This window comes from Triturus cristatus, chromosome 1_2, assembly GCF_964204655.1.
Source record: "Triturus cristatus chromosome 1_2, aTriCri1.1, whole genome shotgun sequence".
Taxonomy (NCBI): Eukaryota; Metazoa; Chordata; class Amphibia; order Caudata; family Salamandridae; genus Triturus; species Triturus cristatus.
Genome location: NC_140580.1, coordinates 328,874,978 through 328,898,920, shown reverse-complemented (window position 1 = coordinate 328,898,920; position 23,943 = coordinate 328,874,978). Strand labels below are relative to the sequence as shown.

Below are 23,943 nucleotides of genomic sequence, written 5' to 3'. Positions count from 1 at the left end.
TAGGCTTTGACAAACTGGAACACAATGATCTCATCATTTTATGTGCTTTTAGTTTGTCATCAGACCTTATAATGGTTGGCTTTTTAAACACTCATCCCAAGATGAAATCATTTAGGTTACCTGCCTTGTGGATCTACCCAAAGATTTCAACTACATCAATTATTATGCAGATGACATACAGTTATAAGTGAAAGTGATTTCCTCTGAGGAGATCTAATATCATGCGTGGAAGCTTTTAAGAAGTTGATGTCCGGCAGTTTCCTAAAATTCAATTCACATAGCATGGAGCGCTAACTCCTTCACAATGATAACTTCGTATGCTTGAACGCTTTGGGTTTAATGACCTGGCCCCCCCCTTGGATTAGCTGCCATTTTAGTCCTACAAAAGAACCCATTGTTTAGCCTAGGCACGTGCCAATTTTCAATGCAAATCCACATTCATAGGATCTACAGAACTTACTTTTATAGACTACATTATCTCCATAGAGTCAAGCTTCACATCCTCAAGGAAGCCAATAATTCATTCTGCAAGCCCTAGTTCTTTCTGCAAGCCCTAGTTCTTTCTACACTGATGGTGTGAGCACAATATTTGAAATCCCCGCAAACTTCAAACCACATTACTCCTAATCTGATCTCTACCATCAAGGCAAACATGTGACCCTAAATGCAGCTTCAAATATGAAGTCCTACAACTGGACCAGCCTGCCTCTCTCAAGGAAAAGCTTTTGGAAATACATTGTAAATACATTCTGACTCTAAACATTAATTGCGCCAGGAAAGTAAAAGCTAGGTAAAAGAAAAAGTAAACATTTGGTCTTTGCACCAAGAATATGGATCAAACTACTTGGGGAAAAAACTGTAGAATCCCACGTCTGGCGACCTTCCATAAAAACCTCACAGATTACCCATAAAATGCTCATCTTTGGGCATAGCTACTGAGTCAGGTGTGAACAGTTAATTAAAGCACATCTCTAGGTTTGTATATCACTTGTCCATAAAAGAGTACTTTAATTATTTGTTCAACAATTGGTAACAAGTGTATTGTTAAGTGCAAGCATTTGCATGTAGTTCATGACATTGATCATATTAGAAATGTAAACGTGTTTCGTCTCCAATTGGATTTTTTTTTTAAGATAACAAGGATCATGGTAGATTTCTAACTGAGAGGCAGAAGAAATAATATATTATTAGTTATGTTACTGCTGTTGGTCCATATAGTTGACACTTAAAGAATTCAGCTGTAAGGTACCGGAAGGCATTTTGGTAGTACATGTCTGCACCATCAGGAACAGTTGGTTATGATGTCAAGGGGAGTATCCAAAGTTTTGAGTATTCTTGTGTCCCAGAAAACATACTTTGCTGAGACCTGAGAAGAACAGGCTACTACCGTCTTCAACAGGCCATATCATAGACGGTGGGATTTTTGTTTAATCACATTGAGTCCATGAATTCAAAACTTTGGATACCTACCCTTTAATTTCCACCAAGTAACCGGACTTTTCTAATCTCACTTGTCTGTGTGCACCATTGTTTCCCTACTCCGATTACATATATAATCAGTCTCCAAGACACAAAGCTCTCTACAAATGTAGTCAGATGGTCATGTATGGTTCCATGCGTTCAGGAATGCTTGCAGATGCAAATGCCCCCGTCATTAAGTTTTAAAGGCCATCCAGACAAAGCAGACACTAGTCATCGACCCTATGTTTAGCTGAAACTATTCAATAGTCACCTGTTGCAGCTCTCCTTTAAAAGCAATGTCCAGCAACGCCCCACGTCAGGAGCACAATAGTCTGAAGTAACCTCCGGTCAGCATCACTAGGGTCAGTTGTGAGTGATCACATTGTGTATGCAGCAAAATGGGTGTGTCCATGGATCATAGATATACTTACTGTGACAGCCATGAATAGTTGATTAAAAAAAGTGCTTAATGCACTCATGAGTGATAGGTTGACTCCAGTTTCCCAGCATGTCGGTCACGGTTTGCAAATAATACCATGCGGCTGCATTGTGCACACCTGAGCTTTAGCTGGTGAAGACATATGCCTCTGTGCCATCAATGATATATAAACCAGGATGGTCAGGAATAATTTTAAAATCAATCTACAATATAATAGCTCAGCTCAGAAGTCAGTCTTCTTTCACACAGAGATCACTTCTTTGTGAAACTACAGGTCCTCAAATGGGATCCGTGTGTGTTGATTAATGTAACCTGTGAACATATAACGAGCCTTGAATTAAGAGAGAACTTCTGGGTCTGCTAATGTGCAAGTACGTTTTAATGTTACCCCCACCAGATCATGAAAGTTACCCCTTGGGAATGAGTTGTGCATGGAGCCTTACTCTCCAGCAAAGTCCCCATCAATTTTATAGAAGAGATGAGCATTGAGCAAAAAGGCCACACTTATGTTATGTCTGTTTAAATAGGGCACCTTTTTACTTTTCCGTACATTGTTCAGCCCTCTAACATTCCAAGCATTAATCCGGTCGCTGTTCTATTAAGTGTCACCAGATAAGAGTTGGAAATGTTTCAATACAATCTCTCTGTGGAAAGCCAATCCAAGAAGCAAAGCAGACTCCTGAGGTACAATTGTGTTGGACAAGTTACTTACCTTCGGTAACAATGTATCTGGTAGAGACAGACTAGCCTCAGATTCCTTAACTTCGAATTTCCCCCAGGTGTCAGTCTGGATCCAGAGATTTTTCAGCAGTGCCTCTGCGCGCCGCGGTATGGCGTTGCATGGCTCCACCCTGATGTAGTCCACGGATATGACGTCAGTGGAGCCATACAAGTCCCTCCCGGTGCGCTGACGTCAGTTTTCTACTGTGAAACTTTTCCGCGCCAGAACGTGGAGCCATCTCTAAAACTGGATATGGCTACAGAATTCCAAAAAAGATAAAAAAAAAATTGAAACAACACAGATAAGAAACAACAAGTGATGTGAAACATCAGAAATTTATTATAGAAGAAATACTCAAGAAATGATATTGAAACAAGGGTGAGAGGAGAGTACTCGCCATAGAAAGAAACCCCACATAAGGGAAGAACCATACCCTTCTATGGATAAAACAGGAATGGAAATGAATGTTATGGTAAATCTCAACAGTGACTGTTTGACAATGCACACTAAATATGATCCCTTGACAGTAACAGAGTCAAAGAGAGGGAAGAAGGAGGATATGACAACCCCCCTCACTGGAGAATAAGCAGGGTGCAAGAGTGTGCATGCATATTGGTACCCACCACCCACATACGGGGAGGGGGCTGAAGGCAACAGGTAACAAGAAGAAGGTGTACTGACTTGGTCAAGGAGATCGAGTAGACCAAACACTCATTGAGACAGAGACCACTGGCATAAAGGCCCGTGTTGTAAGAACCCAACCTGAAAAGGCCCTCGCAGAGCAGGGAGGATGGGTGGGCGTTAAAGAATGTGCTGCTAGACTATGTTTCTACCAGATACATCGTTACCGAAGGTAAGTAACTTGTCCATCTGATAGAGACATCTAGCCGCAGATTCCTTAACTTAGAGTTAGATCCCATAGCTATAAGCCATTGAAGGAAGGTCTGCGACCTATTCCCACCAAGTTCTAAAAAAGAACTAACTCGTCAACAATGACTGACCAAAAACGGCGGGAGCAGCAAGTGCAAATCTGGCTGTTACGAGAAACAATGGTCTCTGCATAAAGCATCATAAGTAATAAACAATGGTAAGAAAACTCTGTCAGAGGACAGAACTGAACCCCTCACCCTTAAGAAAGGGACGAAAGAAAATCAAGTAAGCAAAAAAGAGCCATTGCACAATGGAAACATAAGCCAAAAAGTTTCTTACAAGAAGAACTGTGTACTGGATCCTAGGGATCAGCAAAAACCGTTTCCCGAAGGAAAGGAGAACGGCATTAAAGATATAGAATGCGGAAAAAATGTGTATCCACCACAGTGGATGCCACAAGAGTGACTTATGTAGATACCGAGGTACATACCCCCCCTGTATACATATACAAAACCATATATACATAGAGACGTATATGTATAATATACATGTGATCAAGGCCTCTGTTTTGGGGCCGAAGCGCGTCATGGCGGTGCGTGGTACACTAATGGATTAAATAAATACCTTGCACTCAGAAGATTGGGTCCTTTTCATCTGTCCAGCATTTTGGAGGTTTATGACTGAGTTCTTTGCGTGTGTGTGTGTGTGTATATATATATATATATATATATATATATATATATATATATATATATATATATATTCACTGAAAAAACCATAGGTTTCACACAAGTTATAGTTAGCTGTACATTTCACTCGTAAAAAACCAATGAAATTCCACGTTATAGTTAGTGCAGGCAACTATAACTCACGCGACCGCAATCCTCTGCTGATGCTAATACTGTATTTAGACACTTATTTGCCCATGTCTTCTTCCATTAATTTTTAGCTATACATATATTACAAATATTTTTTTTTCATAAAGACACATATGTCATTAGCAGAGGATTGCGGTCGCGTGAGTTATAGTTGCCTGCACTAACTATAACGTGGAATTTCATTGGTTTTTTACGAGTGAAATGTACAGCTAACTATAACTTGTGTGAAACCTATGGTTTTTTCAGTGAATTTGCAAGGTTTTTTAAATGCTAATTCCTAACTATAACGTGTGTGAAACCTATGGTTTTTTCAGTGAATTTGTACGGTTTTTTAAATGCTAAGTTACTTTACGCCGTTCGTGCCGTGCGCGCCCACTTCACGCAGTTAGTGCCGTGAACGCACGGTGGGCACGAGGTGCGCTACGCGTGCCCACGTTAGGCTGGATGGGCCATGTACGCACGATGCCCTTCGCGCACCGTCCGCACACGGAGGACATATTATGCGCTTCGTTCTGAAAGGTATTCTATTAAATGTTCACTGAGTTTTTATATGCCATGCGCCAAAGGTGCCCTGCGGGCACCTTTTGCACAAGGGGGGGGGAAAATATGGATTTTGTTTTTTTAAAATTAATTTTGTACGGTACGGTAAGCGTATTCGGCGTTTTTTCAACAAAAAAAAATATATATATTTTTGGGCCTTGGATGGCCTTCTGGCACACCATAACCAAGGCTAGGTGGTTAGGAGCTGACTAGCCTGCCCCCTTTTTATGATATCCAACTTTGTTTTTCCTCCACCCCTCCGAGTGCGAGAGAGAAAATGGCGGCCGACACTTCCTGGTTTCGACCGATTCGAATGTTTACTAAGATCTAACAGCCAATCAGAATCGCGCTCGCGCTCGGCACCGTACGGTAAGCTTACGGTGCGCGCTTACAGATATATATATTGATTTAAATGCTATTTTCTCAGGAACTACTGAACAGATTTACACCAGACCTACAAAAGGCACTTCCTTGACCTGAGGACTACCTCTCTGCCAAATTACAAGTAATTCTGTTCAGCCGTTCGGGCTGTAGCTGTGTCTAAAGGTCCTATGGAAAAATGCATGGGGAAAACGCGTTTTGGGACCCCCCTTTTTACTCAGCCCCCGCTTGACGAATCCCCCCCCCGAGACTTTCAGGGTAGGAGCGGAGCGTAGCGCCCCATTAGTTTTGAAAATTTTGCGAGGATTCGTCGACCGGCGCCAAAGTTATTCCAAATAGAATGTTGCGGATTTCCTATGGAAACAGGGTCCTAACTATAACTACCTACTGGCGACCGCCAGTAGGTTATATATATGTATATATGTATATATGTATATATGACACAGACACAGACACAGACACACACACACATACATATAGTTAGCTGAACTAACTAGAACGGGGGAATTGCTCTGGTTTTGTACGAGTGAAATGTCCAACTAACTGTAACCCCCCTGAAACCTATGGTTTTTTCAGAGAATTTCAAAGGTTTTTTAAATGCTAATTTCTACCTGCAACGTGCCTGAAACCTATGGTTTTTTAAGTGAATTTCAAAGGATTTTTAAATTCTAGTTTCTAACTATGCCTACAGAGGTAGGGCATGTGAAGAAAGAATAAAAAACGCACAGAAAGAAGCAAAAGAAATGCAGAAAGAAGCAACAGAAGTCCACAAAGAGGAAGAAAAGTGCAGGAAGAAGCAAGACATGTGCAGAAAGAACCAACAGAGGAGCTGAAAGAGGCCTTGTTGCAAAATCATCCTGTGCCCACAACTTTTTCAGACGGGTACTGGTGGTAACTGACTGACTAACCAGGCCTAGAGCCAGTGCTATGCTAAAAGACACTTAGAATACAGTGAAAACACCTACATACACTAGGGAACACTATGCGTTGGAGTACCCCTGTGATTAGCATGACCTCCTCTGTAAGGCCCTAGTTCATAATAGGGCAGGGGGATTAAAACTACCTCTAAGTCAGAGGTGCAGACATATGCTACTTTAACTAGTAGTCGTGTTTGCAGAGTGGTGGAGAAAGGGTGCAGGGCATCCAACCAACGCTTAGGAATTCCGCTGCATAGGACTTACAGGAGGTACCAGGAGGGATTCTCGGCCCCTAAACACCCTCAGGACTAAATTGGACTTCATCCCCCATCCCGTAGCTCGCCAAGAGGCACGTTTGCAGAGTGGTAGAGAAAGGGGGCCATGACCTCTGAAGAAGTCTTAGCAATCCCACTGTGTGGGACTTACTGGAGGTAACAAGAAGGGTAGTTGACCCCCAAGGACATCCTTGGGGGCCAACTTCCCAAACTATTACCTCCAGTCACTCCCACACAGCAGCACTGGTAAGTACTCGTACCAGGCCACGCCCACTTGGCCCACCACTCTACAAACGCACTCCCTGGCGCGCTCTTGGATGGGGATTGAAGTACCCTTCACCCTGGGGGTCCTTTGGGGGCCAACTAGCCTACCTTTTACCTCCAGTAAGCCCCACGCAGTGGGATTGGTGAGAGGTAGACTAAGGCCATGCCCCCTTTCTCCACCACTCTGCAAACGTGCCCCCTGGTGGTTTAATTTGGGGGATTAAGTCCCCTTGAATCCTGAAGGTCCCTGGGGTCCAACTAGCCCCCCAGGTAAGCGCCACAGTGCTGCTTTGCAGAGAAGTGTAAAAAGGGGCTTGGCCTGGACCACCTCTCTGCAACGCAGCGGCGCTTACTGGAGGTACATGGTGGGCTAGTTGGCCCCCAGGGACCCTCAGGATTTAAGGGGACTTAATCCCCCAAATTACAACGTGCCAGGGGGCGTGTTTGCACACGTCACCTCATGCCCCGCCCCCTCCCTTCACCACTGTGCAAAAGCGTCCCGTGGCGCGTTTTAAGTTGGGGGATTAAGTCCCCTTGAATCCGGAGGGTCCCTGGGGTCCAACTAGCCCACCAGGTACCTCCAGTAAGCACCACAGAGAGGTGTAAATAGGGGCGTGGCCTGGACCACCTCACTGCAACGCAGCAGCACCTACTTGGAGGTACCTGGTGGGCTAGTTGGCCCCCAAGGGCCCTCAGGATTGAAAGGGAATTAATTCCCAAACTTAAAACCCGCCACAGGGGCTACCTTTTTGCCAAATTTGGTGTAATTCTGTTCAGCAGTTCGGGCTGTAGCCGTTTTTTCCTGGGTCCCCACTTGACGAACCACCCCAAAACTTCCAAGACAGGAGCTGACCGGAGCGCTCGACGAGTTTTGAAAATTTCGCAAAGTTCGTCATCCGGCACCAAAGTTATTGGGAAAACAAAAACCGCTTTCCCTATGGAAAGTAGGTCTTTAGAGATAGAGATATGCTCCGAAAAGAGACTGCTAAAGACCACGTATGGCCAGAAGTCATCAGCAGAGGGATCTGAGCTCCTGCATGGGAAATGCCTGTGAAACACGGTGTGTAAGACATTGCACACAACCAACCGCTACTGGCCTAGGTCTAAGTGCCAACCAGGGAAACCAGGCATAAGACTGTACTGAGAAAGGAAAGTGAAAGACATAAGCACTACCATGCCTAAGGGATTGTAGAATAGACGGACCACAAAAAACAAGCAAAGCCCAACGTTTTGGTTTACAAAGTGGAGCAGGAAGAATCCTGTGTCTGCCACTACACCGTACCAGAACTGAAACAGGAACAGATATTGTTTGTGAAGAGGAAGAAAACAAACATACTCCCAAGAGGCACTGGCCAAGGGGGCAATCACAGCTAAAAGGCCTGAAGGGTTTGCATATGGTAACATGCCTCAAAGAAGCCAGCCGTGGCGGGATTCGAACAATGCTCTGGAGTAGTTCGCACTATCAGAGGCAGGTACCATCACTACTAAGCCATTGACACCTTGAGGGACAAATAAGCGAACGTATATCGCCAGAAGCCCGCATCGTGAAAAGACAATGGGAACTTCCAGAGGTAATGCTGGAGAACAATAATCCGAGGAGGACAAGCTGAATCCTCAGCAAGGTATTATACCACCCAGGAAGAATTCCTGATGTGGCATGAGAGAATAGCTATACAATAACCAACTCATACCCCACATAGGGTAAGTCACATCCCCATAAAAAGGAGGGAGGAGGATATCTCTTGAGACTAGCTCATAGGCAGAGAAAATGGAAATCAAAGACAAAACAGCTATCCAGCTGAACCCAGATATCTGGGAATTAAAAGCCTCAAACCCAGAGACTGAAGGCTTTACATAAGAGAAGAGTAGTGCGAACACTGCAACTACCATTAAAACAATACGGTCCGTAACGAAAGGACCACTGGAAAAAGAAGGAAGCAGGGTAATGCCCAATTACAGATTGCCTGCCATGAGGTGCTGGACCGCAGATTCAGCATGGCTATCAAAAAGGGTGATCCCGTCAAAGGGTTAGTCTTCAGGACTCTCCTGAACATTGGTCAGGGAAACTGCCATTACGCAACCAAGCATGTTGTCTCAGAGCTACTGATCTAGCCATAGCTCTGCCCACGGAATCCATTGTGTCCATGGCCGACCGAATAGAGAATTTGGCCAGTTCACAACCATCCTGAATTAGCTGAGCGAGGTCAGCTCTAGGTCCTTCAGTAAGAGAAGGAAGGAGACAGTGAACAGAACCCCAGAGGGCAAAAGAAGCTTGTCTGAACAAGCAGGACGTATTTAAAAATCTGAGGGCCGAACTACCAGACGCAAGCCACTTGTCTCCGACCACCGGGACTCCCTAGTTGGTGGAATCAATGGAGGAGTATGCAAACGCAGCGAAGCTGATGCTGCTTGTACAACCAGCCCTAGAGTGTAGGGACAGACAGACAGGATCGTCTGGAGCTGGTCGATGACTGTGTGCAATGGCACCCTCCAGAGTCTCCTGATGAGGGTCTTGCCCCTAGTACCCAGAAGGATGTCGTATAACGACTCACCGAATGGGCAGTAAAGGCACAACATTAGTGCTGCCTTGATGGAGCAGCTCCAACAAGGGATCCGAAGGCAGAGACAACAGGATGCTGGAATTTAAAATGTGAGCAGCTTTGCTAATGACCCTAGCAAGAGCTGCACTAGCCTCCGTCGCCATTCTGGGGGGAGACAGTAAATCATAGGTAGGGGGCGGCTGTAGGCTAACATGCCCTCCAAGGTCCAAAGAACCTCCTGCCTGAGGCTGGACATGAGCATCCAAATGCGCAACTCCACCAGTAGGTGCAGCATCCACCTGCAAAACTGGGGAAGTGGCAACAGCAGTGGCCTCATCCTCCATTCGTAGAGGAAATGGAAAAAGTGTGTCTCAGGCGCCGAACGGCGTAGGGACGACGTCATATCGACATCTACCGCTATGCGGCATGGAAAGGCAGAGACAAGTCCTCTGCTGCGGGTGCCACAGACGTCGTAATAGGAAGCCCCATTGGACTGCTTCCAGACATCGCAGCGACTCCAGATAGCGAACCAGGGCACCCAATCGGCGCCAAGAGCAGACCCGCTGGCGAACACCCGATCTGAGTCCCTTCCACCTCTGTGGGGCCCAAGGAGTGCTAGGGAGAGGGGTTGACCCAAAGATGGCGCGTAAAGCCTGATAGTAGGCTTCCATTTGGGCCCTAGTCGCCCCTTCACCAGGAAGTGGTGGCTAGGTGGGGGTCAACTTCTGTTGAGCCGTGTCCGGGAAAGACCGGAACAGGCACCAGCGTCACGGTCACGTGACGCCGACCCCCTCTATGATTTTGACTTTTTACTCTTACCTGCCGAGGGCAAATGGCGTCCACTGGAACGGCTTCGCAATCTGCCCCACGCAGGAGCCCCAGCATGGTAAGGGGAGCGACGCCGCTTGAACTCCAAACGGGACATCCGGGCCGACAGCAATTTCATCCAGCGTTCCCGCAAGGACTTGTGCTTCAGCCGTTTACAGGCGTCACACTTCTCGAAGTCGTGGTGCTCGCCCAAGCACCACATACAAATGGCATACCCATCAGTCGCCGACATCTGTCGCGTACAGGCCTTGCACACCTTGAAACACAAAGGCATTGGCACACTGTACCGGACACGAAAAGGCATCAAAAAGGCAAAAAAAAAAAAAAAAAAGGCGGCCTGAGGGACTGCTTCTCCTGGATCCGCGTTGCAGCGTGGGAAAGAAGAAAACAGACGTCAGCGCACAGGGCAGAACCATGCGACGCTGTCCCCCGGCGCGCAGAGGTACTGATGAAAAATCTCCGGATCCAGACTGGCGCCTGGGGGAAATTCTAAGTTATGGAAACTGCGCTAGATGCCTCGATCAGATGTTACAAGTTAGCAAAACAGTGAAGCCATTATTTGCCAAACACTCTCACTCCCCACTCACACTGAAACTCCCACTTTCGTTGAAATTGCCCCTCTCCATTAACAATGGATGAATATATAAAATCCCTATTTTCCATGAAAACATATTCCTAATTAGAACTAGTATTACATCTGCTAAAAAAAAACCAAACAAAAAAAAACAAGCAGAGTGCAATACATAGATGGGGCAACCAGCTGCAACCTAAAACTGGGACACAGTCCAACCATACGCAAGGAACGTTGCGGCACTCAAGCCCACACTGAATATTTTTAAAGTTGCTATGTCAGAGAAAACCAGTGAGGGTGGCCGCCATCAGTCCAAACTCACTGTTATTACAGTAGAGAAAGACTTAATACTGTGCAAAATACTTGGGTGTGCTTGTGCCCCAGGTTTTGGCCCCTAGTTAATCATCTCATGCCTCTCATGAGTCAACCTCTCTGCCAAGTACAGAGTGGTGCAAGCTGCAGCTGGCTCACTTGAGGAGGATGAGGTAGAGAGCACCATTACCTTCAGCTGCCGCTGAACTCCCTCAGTTAAGCTCACCCTCACTCCCCAGCCTTAATGATGTTAAACCACAGGATTCACAATGGGCTGACCTACCCATCCCCATTCATCAGAAGGACCAGTCATGCAGTATAATGTGGCCACATTGTAAGGTTTATGAAAAAGTAACAAGAGTATTTATAAAGTGGAGCCATAGCTTTACAGTGTACCACAACATTAAAAGCCGTTAAGCTGTGAACCCGCTTCTTGTGCATTCACAGGTTGTGGTTAACCACTTTTCAAATGAGATACTGAAGTCTTAATCGTCATAAGCTTAGAAAGGTCAGTCATCCGCACCTCAGTCCTCTGAAAACAGTAGCTCAAATGTTTCTCAGAGCAGAAATAAAATAAATGGTGATAAAACAGATTGCCATTGGCAGACAGCGTCATTTATAAGCTCCATCCAAATGTCAACAGCTCTACCTACAGATTAATCAATGTGAGTGGAAATCAAATAAAATTTTTGTGATATTACAATAAACCCTGGACGTATGCTTATTTTAGCGAACATGGTTCCATGGTTTTCACAAGACATTCAAAAGTGGTAATAAAGCAAAACTGGCTCAAAACATCTGCAGTGAAATATTTTGTTTTTAATATACTTAAGGAGCATCTGAAAGGACACCAAGGGCCAGATGTACGACCCTTTTTGGCGGCCGCAAACAGGAGATCCTCCCGTTTGCAGCCGCAAAAAAGGGTAATAGCATGTACAAATGCCATTTTGCGAGTCACTGACTCGCAAAATAGAATTTGCGACTCTCGCTATTAGGAAGGGGCGTCCCTTCCTAATAGCAAGTCAACAAGCTATGTACTGATGTTTTGCGGCCGCAAAACACTTGCAATTTACCACCTTCCCCTTTGTGAGTATGTGGGAAAATATTTTTTAAGTGCAGGCAGTGCTCCCAGAGACCACTGCCTGCCCTTAAAAAAAATGAAACTGAAAAGTTTTTTTCTTTTTTAAATGTATTCCGTTTCCCTTTTAAAAAAACTGCTTTATTAAAAAAGCAGTCACAGACATGGTGTTCTGCTAACCCCAGCAGGCCGCCATCCCTGTGAATTGCTAGCGATTCCTAAAGGGGTCGCAAATTGCGCCTGCCTCATCAATATTAATAAGGCATGCAATTTGCAACCCCATTAGGAATCGCAAACAGAGTCTGAGACACTGTTGTACATGCCAATTAGCGAGTCGCAGATGCGATGCAATTTGCGACTCGCTAATTTGCGGGCCATACATCTGGCCCCTTATCTTTAAGTGATAGTTAAATGAAAATGCCATTCTATTCACCAATACAAGGCCCTGATTACTAGTTAAAAGGTACAAGTATGCAAATTTGGTCCAAAATGACCCATTCTGGTTGGAAACTGAATCCCAGCATTTAATTACAAGTTGTTGTCCCTTGAAGGAGGAATAACATGCAGACAAGGAATTACTGGAGTCTTTTCTGATACGCAGATTCCTGATTCCGGGGACAACTCTGCTCCCTTGTGAGTACAGTGGCGATAATGTGCTATGGTTGAGGCTGTGGAGGGAATCAGTGAGCAGGGTAGACTCTGGGAAGCAAAAAGGAAGCTTTCTATTCCCCCACACCAACAAAGAGGTGGGGGTCAGGCATGTGGTAAGGTTGAGCTTGTAACTGCAGCCTATCCTACACTTAATTTTACCTGCCGCTCTTCTGGCCAGTAAAAACTGGGCACAGTGTTAGGCACTTGCGATTAACAGAGCCACATCCTAGATTACGGTTATACCAGAGATGCTAAGGAACTATTTCATCAAAATGCAAAAAACACAAATCCTCCCCATTGAAGGACTAGGTTTCTTCAAAACAAGCTGGTTTTGTGAAATGCCATGCTCTGGCTACTTTGAGCGAAGAGGAAGAAGTGAGCTATTTTGTTTCAGTCGCTCACAGTGTTTTAAATCCCTGAGCTCAATAGAGATGTTATGGTTTGGACTCAGATTTTTCCCTTAATTCATTTACCAGGCAACCAATTATCTAAGAGAGCTCTGGGTTTGTTTTTTTACTGTTCACGGTCTCCAAAATTTCAGACCAATTTCTAGCCTCTTCATTGTGAACAGAGGTTCACACACACAATGGCCAAGTACACTATGATCACACACAGGAGACTACAAGTTTCAAGGACTTGTTGGTACTGGTGGCCTTTATCCCCTCCTTATCGCCACCAGAATATCCCCACCCTGTGATCCTACTCGCCTTAATTAAGTTCCTCACTTACATTGCCTTTACTTATTTCCTTGTTTTGATAGTGTATTTCCTTCCACTGCTAATCAAAATGTTTGTTATATGTTATGTTATACTGTTTTATAGAGTGCACAGCTACTCAGCAGAGTGTCCTGGCGCTGGGCAGTGGGAGACTGACCATGGCACCTGAATTAACTGTTAAAGAGCCAGGTTTTTCGTTTCCTTTTACAGATATCCAGGTTGTGTGCTCGACAAAGGTCTAATGGAAGTTTATTCCAATAGAGTGGGCCGAGGTAGGAAAAGGATCTCCCACCTCTTCTGAGGCAGTTGATATGGGTCACTCTTTCAAGGTGTGCAGAGGAGGGGCGAAGCATGCGAGCTGGAGTGTAGATGATGATCCTCTCACTAAGATAGTATGCGCCTGTCTCGTGCATGGCCTTGTGCATTAGGACCATAGCCTTAAAGACCACCTTCTTTTTTATCTGGTGCCAATGAAGGGCTCTCAAGTGAGGGCCATGAGACCTTGGTGGGAGTCTGAGTAGCAGTCTCGTCGCAGAGTTCTGCACCACCTGCAGTCTATTAAGAAGATAGTCCGGGAGACCGAGGTACAGAGCATTCCCGTAATTAATCTTGACATGATCAGGGACTGCACTACCTTTCTACCAGCAGTCTCAAATAGAAGATGTTGGAATCTACTGACTGGAGGTATCAACTCATTTGCCATTAAATGGAGGGTAAACACCAACTACTTCGCATCCTATGGCATATATGGTGAGGTTGACACATAGGACACTCTGCTTTTCCATTGACTATGCAACGACTGTCTGATAATACTTCCTATGTCCCTAACTTTATCTTACCGGACTTTTCTGAGAACACTGTGCAACACTACCACAAATGGAATGACCAACATTATTTGGGTGCGAGAGTGGTAGATTAAAGGGGGGGGGGGGGGTGAGACTTTAATTTGGTTGCCAACTTTGGTAAGGATGCCCAGGCATGTACATATAGGGGAGGTAGAATGCCCTATTAGGACTTTGGTCTGGCTATTTAAGGGGACACAAAACAGAACAGTAGTGCGAACACTGCGCTCCACTACAGATACCCCCATTATGGGTATTGATGCTTACAGAGTTTCATACAAACTAGGACACTTTGTATACCTCCAAGTTAACACACCAGAGCAGCCAGCTAACTACCTTGATGAAGTCGCACTGGTTTGAATAGAGGGAGGTATGCAAGAATTTCTTTTGACCCAAATAAACCTGACTGAGATCAAGGAGGAAACTGACTGTTTTGCCAGTGGTAAAGCCCCTGGTGTGGATGGCTTGACAATAGAATTTTTCAAAGAGTTCAAGAACCTCTTGGCCCCTAGACTATTAGATTTGTATCAAGAGGCATACGAGGCAGGGGCTCTCCCACCAACCATAAAGGAGGCCATGATTTCAATCATTATGAAACAAAGGAAGGATCCTAAAGCTCTGGGTTCGTATAGGCCGTTATCACTGGAGTGCAGATAAAAAGATACTAGCAAGAGTCTTAGCCAACAGATTGACCCAATTAATGACTATGGTAGTGTCGCCGAACCAGCTGAGTTTCATACACAGTAGAGCCACATCTAATATCTTATGTACACTATTGTGGATCAGTCATTGTATTAGAGCAGAGATACAGGTGGTCTCTGTGTTTCACGACGCTGAGACTGCCTTTGACTCCCTTGAATGGCTGTTTCTGTTCATCATACTGCATAGGATGGGCCAAGGGCACTACTTCATAAGAGTGGTGGAGCTGTTAAACTGAACCGACAATCAAGGCGAAAGTAAATTGCTATATTTCACCTGCTCTGTGAGTGAGGAGATTGACTAGACAGGGATTCCCAATCAAATCCCTTGCGTCCCTGTTGCATGAAAAGCACTCGGGAAGCAGCATAGCATTCCTTACCCGCATATATTTGCTATCTATGTATACAGATAACATTCTGATGTTTGTCAAGGACACTGGGAGAAATCTAGATCCCATTATACAAGAAATAGCCCGATATGGCGATTATTCTGGCCTGTGCATTAACTAGAAAAAGTCGGACATGTTCCCTCTAACAGAGGACACTTGCAGAATAGCATCAAGGTTTCCATTAACTTGGAAGGAAAACTCAGTAAGATAACTGGGTATATTGGTCAATAGTGATAAGGAGTTGATCCTACGTGATAGCTATTGGCTGGTGATGAAGAAGCTTGCTTTGCAGGTAGAGCGGTGGATCACTCTTCCAATATCCATGACAGAGTTGCATTGATAAAGATGAAGGTGATCCCTGAACTCCTCAATCGGTTTGTAAATATATCTACTCCCCCAGGTAAACACTTTTTTGACAAGGTAGGCGTTCTCTACACACCCGACTCATGTGGAGGGCAGGGTTCCCCAGATGAACTGGGAAAGACTCACACAATCATACAAACAGGTGGGATTTGCTGGTTCAGACCCGAAGAGATGCCTCCTTGTAGAGCAGGCACATTACGTGATCTACTTGATAAATACACAGTGGCCTGCACCACATCGCCCTATGGCGGGACCAATTAGACGCAGGAGCACTGAACACCATTCTGGCTACTAAGCTACCCAGACAGGAGACGTAAATTGAAACAGTACAATGTAAACACTGGGTGCAGCAAAGCGGGCAGGGCTTTCAGATATATACTCCGCTGACAATCCATCTTAAGCCCTTAAGATGGCAAAATCAGTACAGGCTATGTTTGAAGTGTCTAATCTAACTGCAGTCGGTCAACTATTTGCTTAGACTGAACAGTTATGTTCCTTGGGTGAGATCAATACAGTTAACCTGTTTGCATATTTTATGCTATGACATGCAGCTTCTGTATTATGGACGGGCTTCCGGTATAATTCTAAGAATATGCACCTGACACAGATGTATTTGTCCATTACACTGAAGGATGGGTGATGAGATAATATCAGATGATTGATGAGATGCTGCGGGCGTCTTATGATGTGAATTTAGAACAATAGGCTGTAGATTTGGAGATCACCTTGCCTCTTAAGACCTGGTAGCACTGTTGTGAGCAAATTAAAGAAGTCTCTATAAATCAATGACATAGGTTCATACACTTTAATTTCAGCCAGAGTTTATTATACCCATAAACGCCTCCATCAAATAGATGCAACAGAACCGTCTCGATGCAGCAGGTGCTCAGTAGACCTGGAAGATTTCATGCACCTTGCCTGGCATTGCCTTCTGAACAGAGCCTTTTGGTCTGAGATAGTTTCTATTATTAATGAGATTGCTGACACTCAATTGACATGTACACCGCTTTCCTTGTTACTGGGTTTTGTAGCAGATATCGCCCACAACAGATGAAAGCTGGCTGCATGGACACTCACAAGGTGACGAACTGTTACAGCCTGGCTTAAGGGACCCATTCCTAGGACTCTCCACTGGGTACGAGATTCGATTATCTGTGATGAAAAGGCAGTGATGTACCTGTCCTTGCAAGTGCAGAGACTGTGACCAAAGGACATCTGGGGCCCCCTCAGAGATTATATTACCGGATTGCAGGTGGCAGATAATGACTCTATATCAGGGACACCTACATGGACTTAGATTGAAGGAGATGGAGGTGAAGGAATAGTTACTGCGTCAGAGTTTCACATAGTCCAATGGTATGATGTAGGTAGAATTCATGAGATTCTGAATGAGCAGATGAAGACTGTCAATTGATAATGGTGTAACTGGACACTACTGTAGGTTTGTTTCTTGATTTTGATATAAACTAAACAACTCTGATTCAATTTCTGATCTGAGAATATATTGTTTCTTTGATGCATGTTAATGTAATTATAAAACCTAAAAACAAGATTTTAAAATAATGTGGTGTATACTAAAAAAAAAAAAAAAAAAAAAAAATTCAACCCGGTCTTGCATCTTTTTCTAGTTACTGTTCTCCAATACTTTAGTGGTACTAAGATGGTTGAAAACGGTCCAGGCTACCAGAACCTCATTCTCTTGTAATAATGCTTTGCTGATTTGAATAGCATACAATATCGGAGGGAGCTGGATGCTACTGAAGACACTGGCTAGCAGACGTCTATCCGCTTGGGAGGAGCTTGTGGAGGGGGTGAGGAAAAAGGTGGATAGATTGGTTGTTTTTTGTACTGCGGTTTTAGAATATCTGGACTGTCTAGTGCAGTGTATATTTATGTGCCATTTTGTTGACGCTGGAGCAGGTGGGGAATTGGTTATTTTGTTCTTGATCTCGTTGATTTTTCAATTAGATCAATAAATTAATTTTCTTTTATGGTAATGGATGAGGCTGAAAATGTGTGCACTTTGTCCTTTATTAGCAGCACTATTGTTTCCAGCTGTTTCCATTCCTTTGGTGAAAATTAGATTTTTAGCATTAGAAATAGTTTTCATTGAGCACATAAAATCTTAAAACTGATGCATAACTGGAGAGAGCAGGATAAATTCCGTACCCTCCTAATGGGCATGTGCATTTTCTCAAGGTAGTGGTACTCCCCTAACTTATTTTTGTACCAGGCACTTCCAGTCAAATTATTTCGGCTTTTTAAAAACTGTTTCATGTTCAATTTTCAGGAAGACGCACAACATAAGAAGCAAATAGTGATACAGTCAATGTTGCCAACATGATAACATGCAACTAGCCGTTATGAAAGAGCATTGAACATACAATACATGGTACCATTGTCTGCAATCATAGTTTTACAGTTGACCCTAAAATTATTTGGGCACTTTTCAAGCAAAAGAAAAATTTAAAACAGATTCAGATTGTCTGATCAAGATCCAAGCATCATAGGAAAGAAATCAGCGTACGAAGCTACGGGAGGAAAGTGCACTCTGCCAAGCTCACAGGTTGGGACTGCAGCTCTATGAACATTCTGGCTGATTATAAATAGATATGACATGTCACCTGTTTTTACTTCACTAACGACTTGCATAAGTTACGCAAATACACTTTAATCTTTCTCATCCTACGTTTGACAAAAACAGAATAAAGGGGTTTGGGGTATAAAACCTAGTCTCAAAACACCTCTTGCACCCAAATATGGGACAGCCGGATAATGTCTGATGCATTTACAGAAGTAAATTGGAGAGATTTTGTCTCTGAATTCAAACTTCTACGTATTTGTATAAAGGAGTTGGTCATCTAATGCACCTTTATTTAGAATTATGTAACCAGATTGTTTTTTTTTCTTCACTTTTATCAATAGATTTACAGATTCCTTTCTGTAGAAAGAGGTCAACATCCTCATTCTACAGGAGCATTTCATGAATTATCAAAGGCTTTAAAAAAATAAAAAAAAAATAAAAAAAAAATGGACCTGCGCAAGATCTAAGCACTAAGCCACAACCTGGAGGGCATAATAATGAAATCTGTTCCTAAATGGACTAGAAACTGGCCTACAAATAGTATTTGACAAGACTGAACAAATATGAACAATTCACATATTATATTGTCCTCTCTGTCAAATGGTCTTGGTTTGGGAATGTTCTCACCTCCTTTGGAGCAAGCGGCCTATGGGTTTTCTCATCCTCGTCATTATCCACCATCATATATCTGAAAAACAAATTCTAAGTCAATCAAATCAAAAATATTTGGATTATACAGTCGCAGAGAACACTACTTCAAAATACACACTCTCTGACAAGTTCATATATATTAGCACGCATGACACTTGCACAAGTGTCACAAAGCCATAGGCTGCCACAGGATGATGAGTATAACAGAGTTGTGTGTCCACGTGCTTCTGCATGTTTTTGTAAGGACGCAGCAGCATTTACTGCTTCAAGATGGTAGACACCAATCTCGGAGAGGTAACATTTTAAAAAGTGCACAAAAACACATGAAAAAAAAAAAAGAGAGGACCCATGGTAGGAAACTGCAGCTTTCCGGGCCTCCGAAAAAATCAACTAAGAAAACAAATGTGAGAGGTGAAAAGACTGCTAAGGTGGTCTATAGACGAGGCATACAAATTAATATTGCAAACGTAAATGTGGTGTTTGTGAAATGGCCAATGTGAAAGGGGACACGAGACTTATAGGAAGTGAGTGCAGTAACAAGGCAACTTTTTTTAAACCACAAACACACGGGAGGTAGGGACTACAATTCGAGTGAAGAGTTTAATGTTGGGATAAGAGTATACATCTCTCAGACATTGTTTACTTTCTGATCTAAATGTATGTGAATAGAAAAGGATCTATATCAAATAAAGCTCACTGAGCAAAGGTCTTTCATTATTTTTTGTCACAAAAACAGTGCAACTGGTGATTTTAGGTGTAATAGGTTTAAGTCTGAAGCCAGATAGAACAAGTGAAATCTGTAATAAAAATAGATAGTGTTGCTATATTAACAGCACCATGATGGAGAATCTTATGAATGAATATTTAGTGCTTTCTGGTAACCATCCAAATAGATTAACAAGCAGTTTTTAAAAAAATGGTGTAAATTCCTCTTACTTTTGTAAAATGAAATCTTTCAGCTCTTCCTTTTTGGGGACATCGTGGGTATCCTTAATATAGAAAATACAAACTCAATCAAAAGAGTGCAGACACGTTTTAAATGGTACACTTTTGCGCAAGTCAACCATAATACAATAAAAACCCAGTAACTTCACAGACATGTCAGTGGGAAGCATAATGAATATTAAAATGTCACAGCACAACTAGCACAAGATTGGGTTAGGAAAAAACACTATACAAGCCCTTACTAATAATGAACAGATATGTTACAATGTTTTATCATGTATGCCTCTATACTATGAAAACAGTTTTACTACTGCTGATCATATAGTTCACTAGACTCTCCCTTATGAAGAACAGAGATTTTAGTCTGGAGATGCACACAGCAGAACCCCAGTAAACGTCAGATCCATTAATGGTTCAGGATTCACAAAACTAGTCAGTCTTGTGTGCCTTGTGAGACTGATAGCGTGGGAGAAACTGAGCAAGGCAGTTCAACGTTTATAGTGAGAATAGAGACAGAAAACGTTAACGAAACCTCGATAATTTTTCTTCCAAATCAAGACAGGGCCGGGCAGTATTCTGCAGATCCCAGCATAGTCGGCAGTCCTTACTAGTTGACACAGGGCAAAAGAGCTTCACTTCAGCAGCAGAGGATAAAGCCTTGAAGGAGGGTCTCAATGCATGCCGGTCAGCAATGAATACTGTTACATAGTAGTATCGATGGATTACAATAATTCACAATCACTGTATGCAATCATTAAGGGTCAATGATGGGAGACAGGGCATTCACTCTCCAAAGGGAGTGGTACATGCACTCTATATTGGCTCTATTTTGATTTAGTCACCAGAACACAAGTTATAGGGAGCGGATGAGGTGAAAGTGTTAAATAACTGTAGAGAATCATGCTTAAAAGAAAACAAAGTCCATGGTGTAGCTAAGATGGAGGCGGGGTAGGAGTGGCACGGCTAAGCTCCTTTGCCCGATACCGGCAAGCCACACATGACAGAGCACACATGCCCCTTCCCCCTCAGGAGGCCTCTTAGCCCCAGAGGACACGATGAGGGCCCGCCAGGCAATAGTGGCCAAACAGCACAGAGTTGGTGCAACAGCACTGGCAGCCTTGTGGCCCACATCTGCGTGGCAGAATCGAGGGGCCGGAACTCTGGCCAAAGGAAGGCAGCGAGGCAACACAGAGGTCCCCTGTGTTGGAACCACTGACCAAGCCACACAACTGCTCCCCAGACAAAGAGGGGGTCACCACAGCACAGCCACCCCCCGGATTCTCCTCTAGGCACGTTCACAACAAGGCCCATACAACGTCACAGGACAGAGACCTCCTAGGGGCCACACCCTGCACCACCAGAATGAACTGCAGCATGTGGAGGCTGCGGAGCAATGAGTATCCGCCACACCAGCAGGAGCCCAAGTGGTACACCAGGGGAACCCTGAAAGAAGCACGACCAGAGAGGCTTCCCAGTGGAGCATCAGACACACAAGTAAGGCGGCATAAAACAGAGAGGGATGGCACAGTAAAAGACCTGCTAGACAAAGCGCCCTCACTAATAGCCACACCCATCCATAGAGAAGGTTGAAACAGACGCAATGGTTCCAGTCACTCGATGGTGCATGACGAACCTCTTCGACAAGCTCAGGGAGGACGTAGCAGCCCTCTAGAAGGACATCGCCTTTACATCAAAGTGATCAGACGAGTTGTGTCGAACTAGGCCAGGTACTGTCCACCTCGGAAACCAGCCGGGACGCCGGGGAAGAGGAACTGGACATTCAACGGCGCAAACTCCTAGACTTGCAGAAACAAAGAGGAGCTGCAAATCAAGCTAGAAAATCTAGAGAACAGGTCACTTCGTCCAATATACGGATCAAAGGAATCCCTCTTCAGGTGGACTCAAGAGACCTGGAGGGCTGTCATCTGCCATATGCACCCCGACTTGGCTGACAAAGAAATCTTAGACTGCACTTAGAGCTGGCCGTCCATCCACTGCATCACCTTGACACACCCTTACATGTGTCCATAGTTACTGTGTGAAAGAGGTCATCAAGTTGGCAACCAGGGAACAAGGCCCAATTACATTTGAAGGCACTAAAATCTGTTTCTAGTCTATCAAGATTTGTCCGTCACCAGTCTTCAAAGACGCTGTACCCTCAAAGATGTGACCACCTTTCTTCACGCACAGGGGATCAAAAACTGAGAAACGTGTGCTGTAGGCTCCATGGAACAGGCCAACTCTATTCTGTGTCTGCACGCTAACAAGGGAGACACAGAACACAAGAACCTAACACAAGGCCGCTCTCCACGCAAGCCTGCTGGGAAGAGAGACACCCTACAAGGAGGAGTACCCTCAAAACAACACACGGCGACAGCCGCCGCAAGCGCCTGGTGCTCCTCCATCAACTTCAGGGCCAAGACGCCAAATGGGACCACTCACCAGAATCGCCCACCATTCATAGACCATACCAAATTAACACAAAGAGGCACCCACGGAAAGCCGGACTGAAACTAGTGACCTTACTAATGTGCATCAAGCAGGCACCGCTGAAGACACACCCTCAAACCTTAAAGACAGAGAGACAGCCACACACCTTGAAAGTGGAAATCGCCTCCTTCCACCGGATACTATGACCCAAACTCCAGACCAACTTAGGACTCCCAGGGTGGGAGTTGTTATTATACGAGTTGTCTCACCTCAATTAACATTCCCACCCACCCACAGGGTCCCACCCAGAGCCGAACTCCACAAACAGGAGCAATAGCACACCTTCACTGTGTACCACCAGCAGAGCTGCTCCTGAGTGCCCACTACACTTCCCAATCCTGCCACCACTGTATGATCAGAGTACTGAGTCATAATGTTAGAGGTCTTAATGCCCCAGCAAAATTACTGGCCCTCATCTTACTCTTAGGGGATTTAAAAAGCAACACCGCCCTCCTACAGGAAACACACCTGATCAATAGACGACTGGAAGAGACTGAAGCCTCATTGGTTTAACAGGCTGTACCTTTTTTTGGGGCCCAGTAAAAAAGCGGGAGTAGCAATACTGCTGGCCAACACATTTCAAGGCCACATCACACAAACCCAAGCAGCACTCCTTGGGAGGATTCCCTTCTTGTGAATATTGGTGAACACGATCACATTCACCCCCTCTACTCTGTATGCACTCAACGAGCACCAACATCACTTTCTACTTAATGCCCTGTTAGCAGCATCCCCGGACCAAGACAGTGATGGGGATGACATCAACCTAGCCCATAATAACTCTCAAGACAAAATGGCCCAAAGACAGGACCAATTAGGGGAATTCACAGACACAATACTTCAATGCCTAAAACATGTAGTGCTCACGGACGCTTGGCGCTTCAACCACCACGCATCCAGGCCTCCCATTAGACTTGTGCTCAAATCAACTATTTCTTAGTCTTCCAACATTGTCACAACTCAAGGTCAGACCGAAATACAAGCAGCAGCCCTGTCAGACCACTCTCTCATCACGATAAACTTCCACATACCGGACCACAGCACACCCTACTGCCAATGGTGGCTGAATGACAAATTACTTGCCTATGACTCTACACAGAAGAAGGTCCAAGAGGCCATCTGGCATTTCCTCCCAATTCAACACACCGACCACACCCATCACTTTTATCTGGGAAACGTTGAAAGCAGTAATAAGGGGAACATTCTTAGCCATCTACACGAGACAAAGAGACGGGACAAAAAGGCCACCCTAGAAGCCAACATGAAGGGCTAGAGTAGGCATATCATCAGGTAGGCACCTAAAGCACACAGGCAGCTGACACTGGCCAGAAAACAGCTCAAAGCCCTGGATTGGGACAGAGTCTAATACGCTTTGCTCGGTACTAAACAATAATAATATTACATGGCGGCAACAAGGCGGGCTGACTACTCGCCCATAACCAACGGGACTACAACCAAAGGAACAGGATCGGCGTGATCCACACAACGGGGAACCACAATGCCCTTAGCGACAGTAATTGCCAAAGCGTTCGAATACTA

The 23,943-nt window shown here is 44.5% G+C and overlaps 1 protein-coding gene across 1 annotated transcript in view; it reads right to left on the bottom strand.

Moving 5' to 3' along the window:
- The window catches only part of CUEDC2 (CUE domain containing 2), a 118,413-nt gene that overhangs the window by 9,320 nt on the left and 85,150 nt on the right, over positions 1-23,943 (bottom strand). Inside the window, exons 7-8 of the mRNA XM_085603906.1 lie at positions 19,906-19,958; positions 18,946-19,006 (exon numbers count right to left, since the gene is read on the bottom strand). Of these exons, the coding sequence (XP_085460032.1) occupies positions 18,946-19,006; positions 19,906-19,958 (114 nt within the window). The remainder of the gene's footprint in view (positions 1-18,945; positions 19,007-19,905; positions 19,959-23,943) is intronic.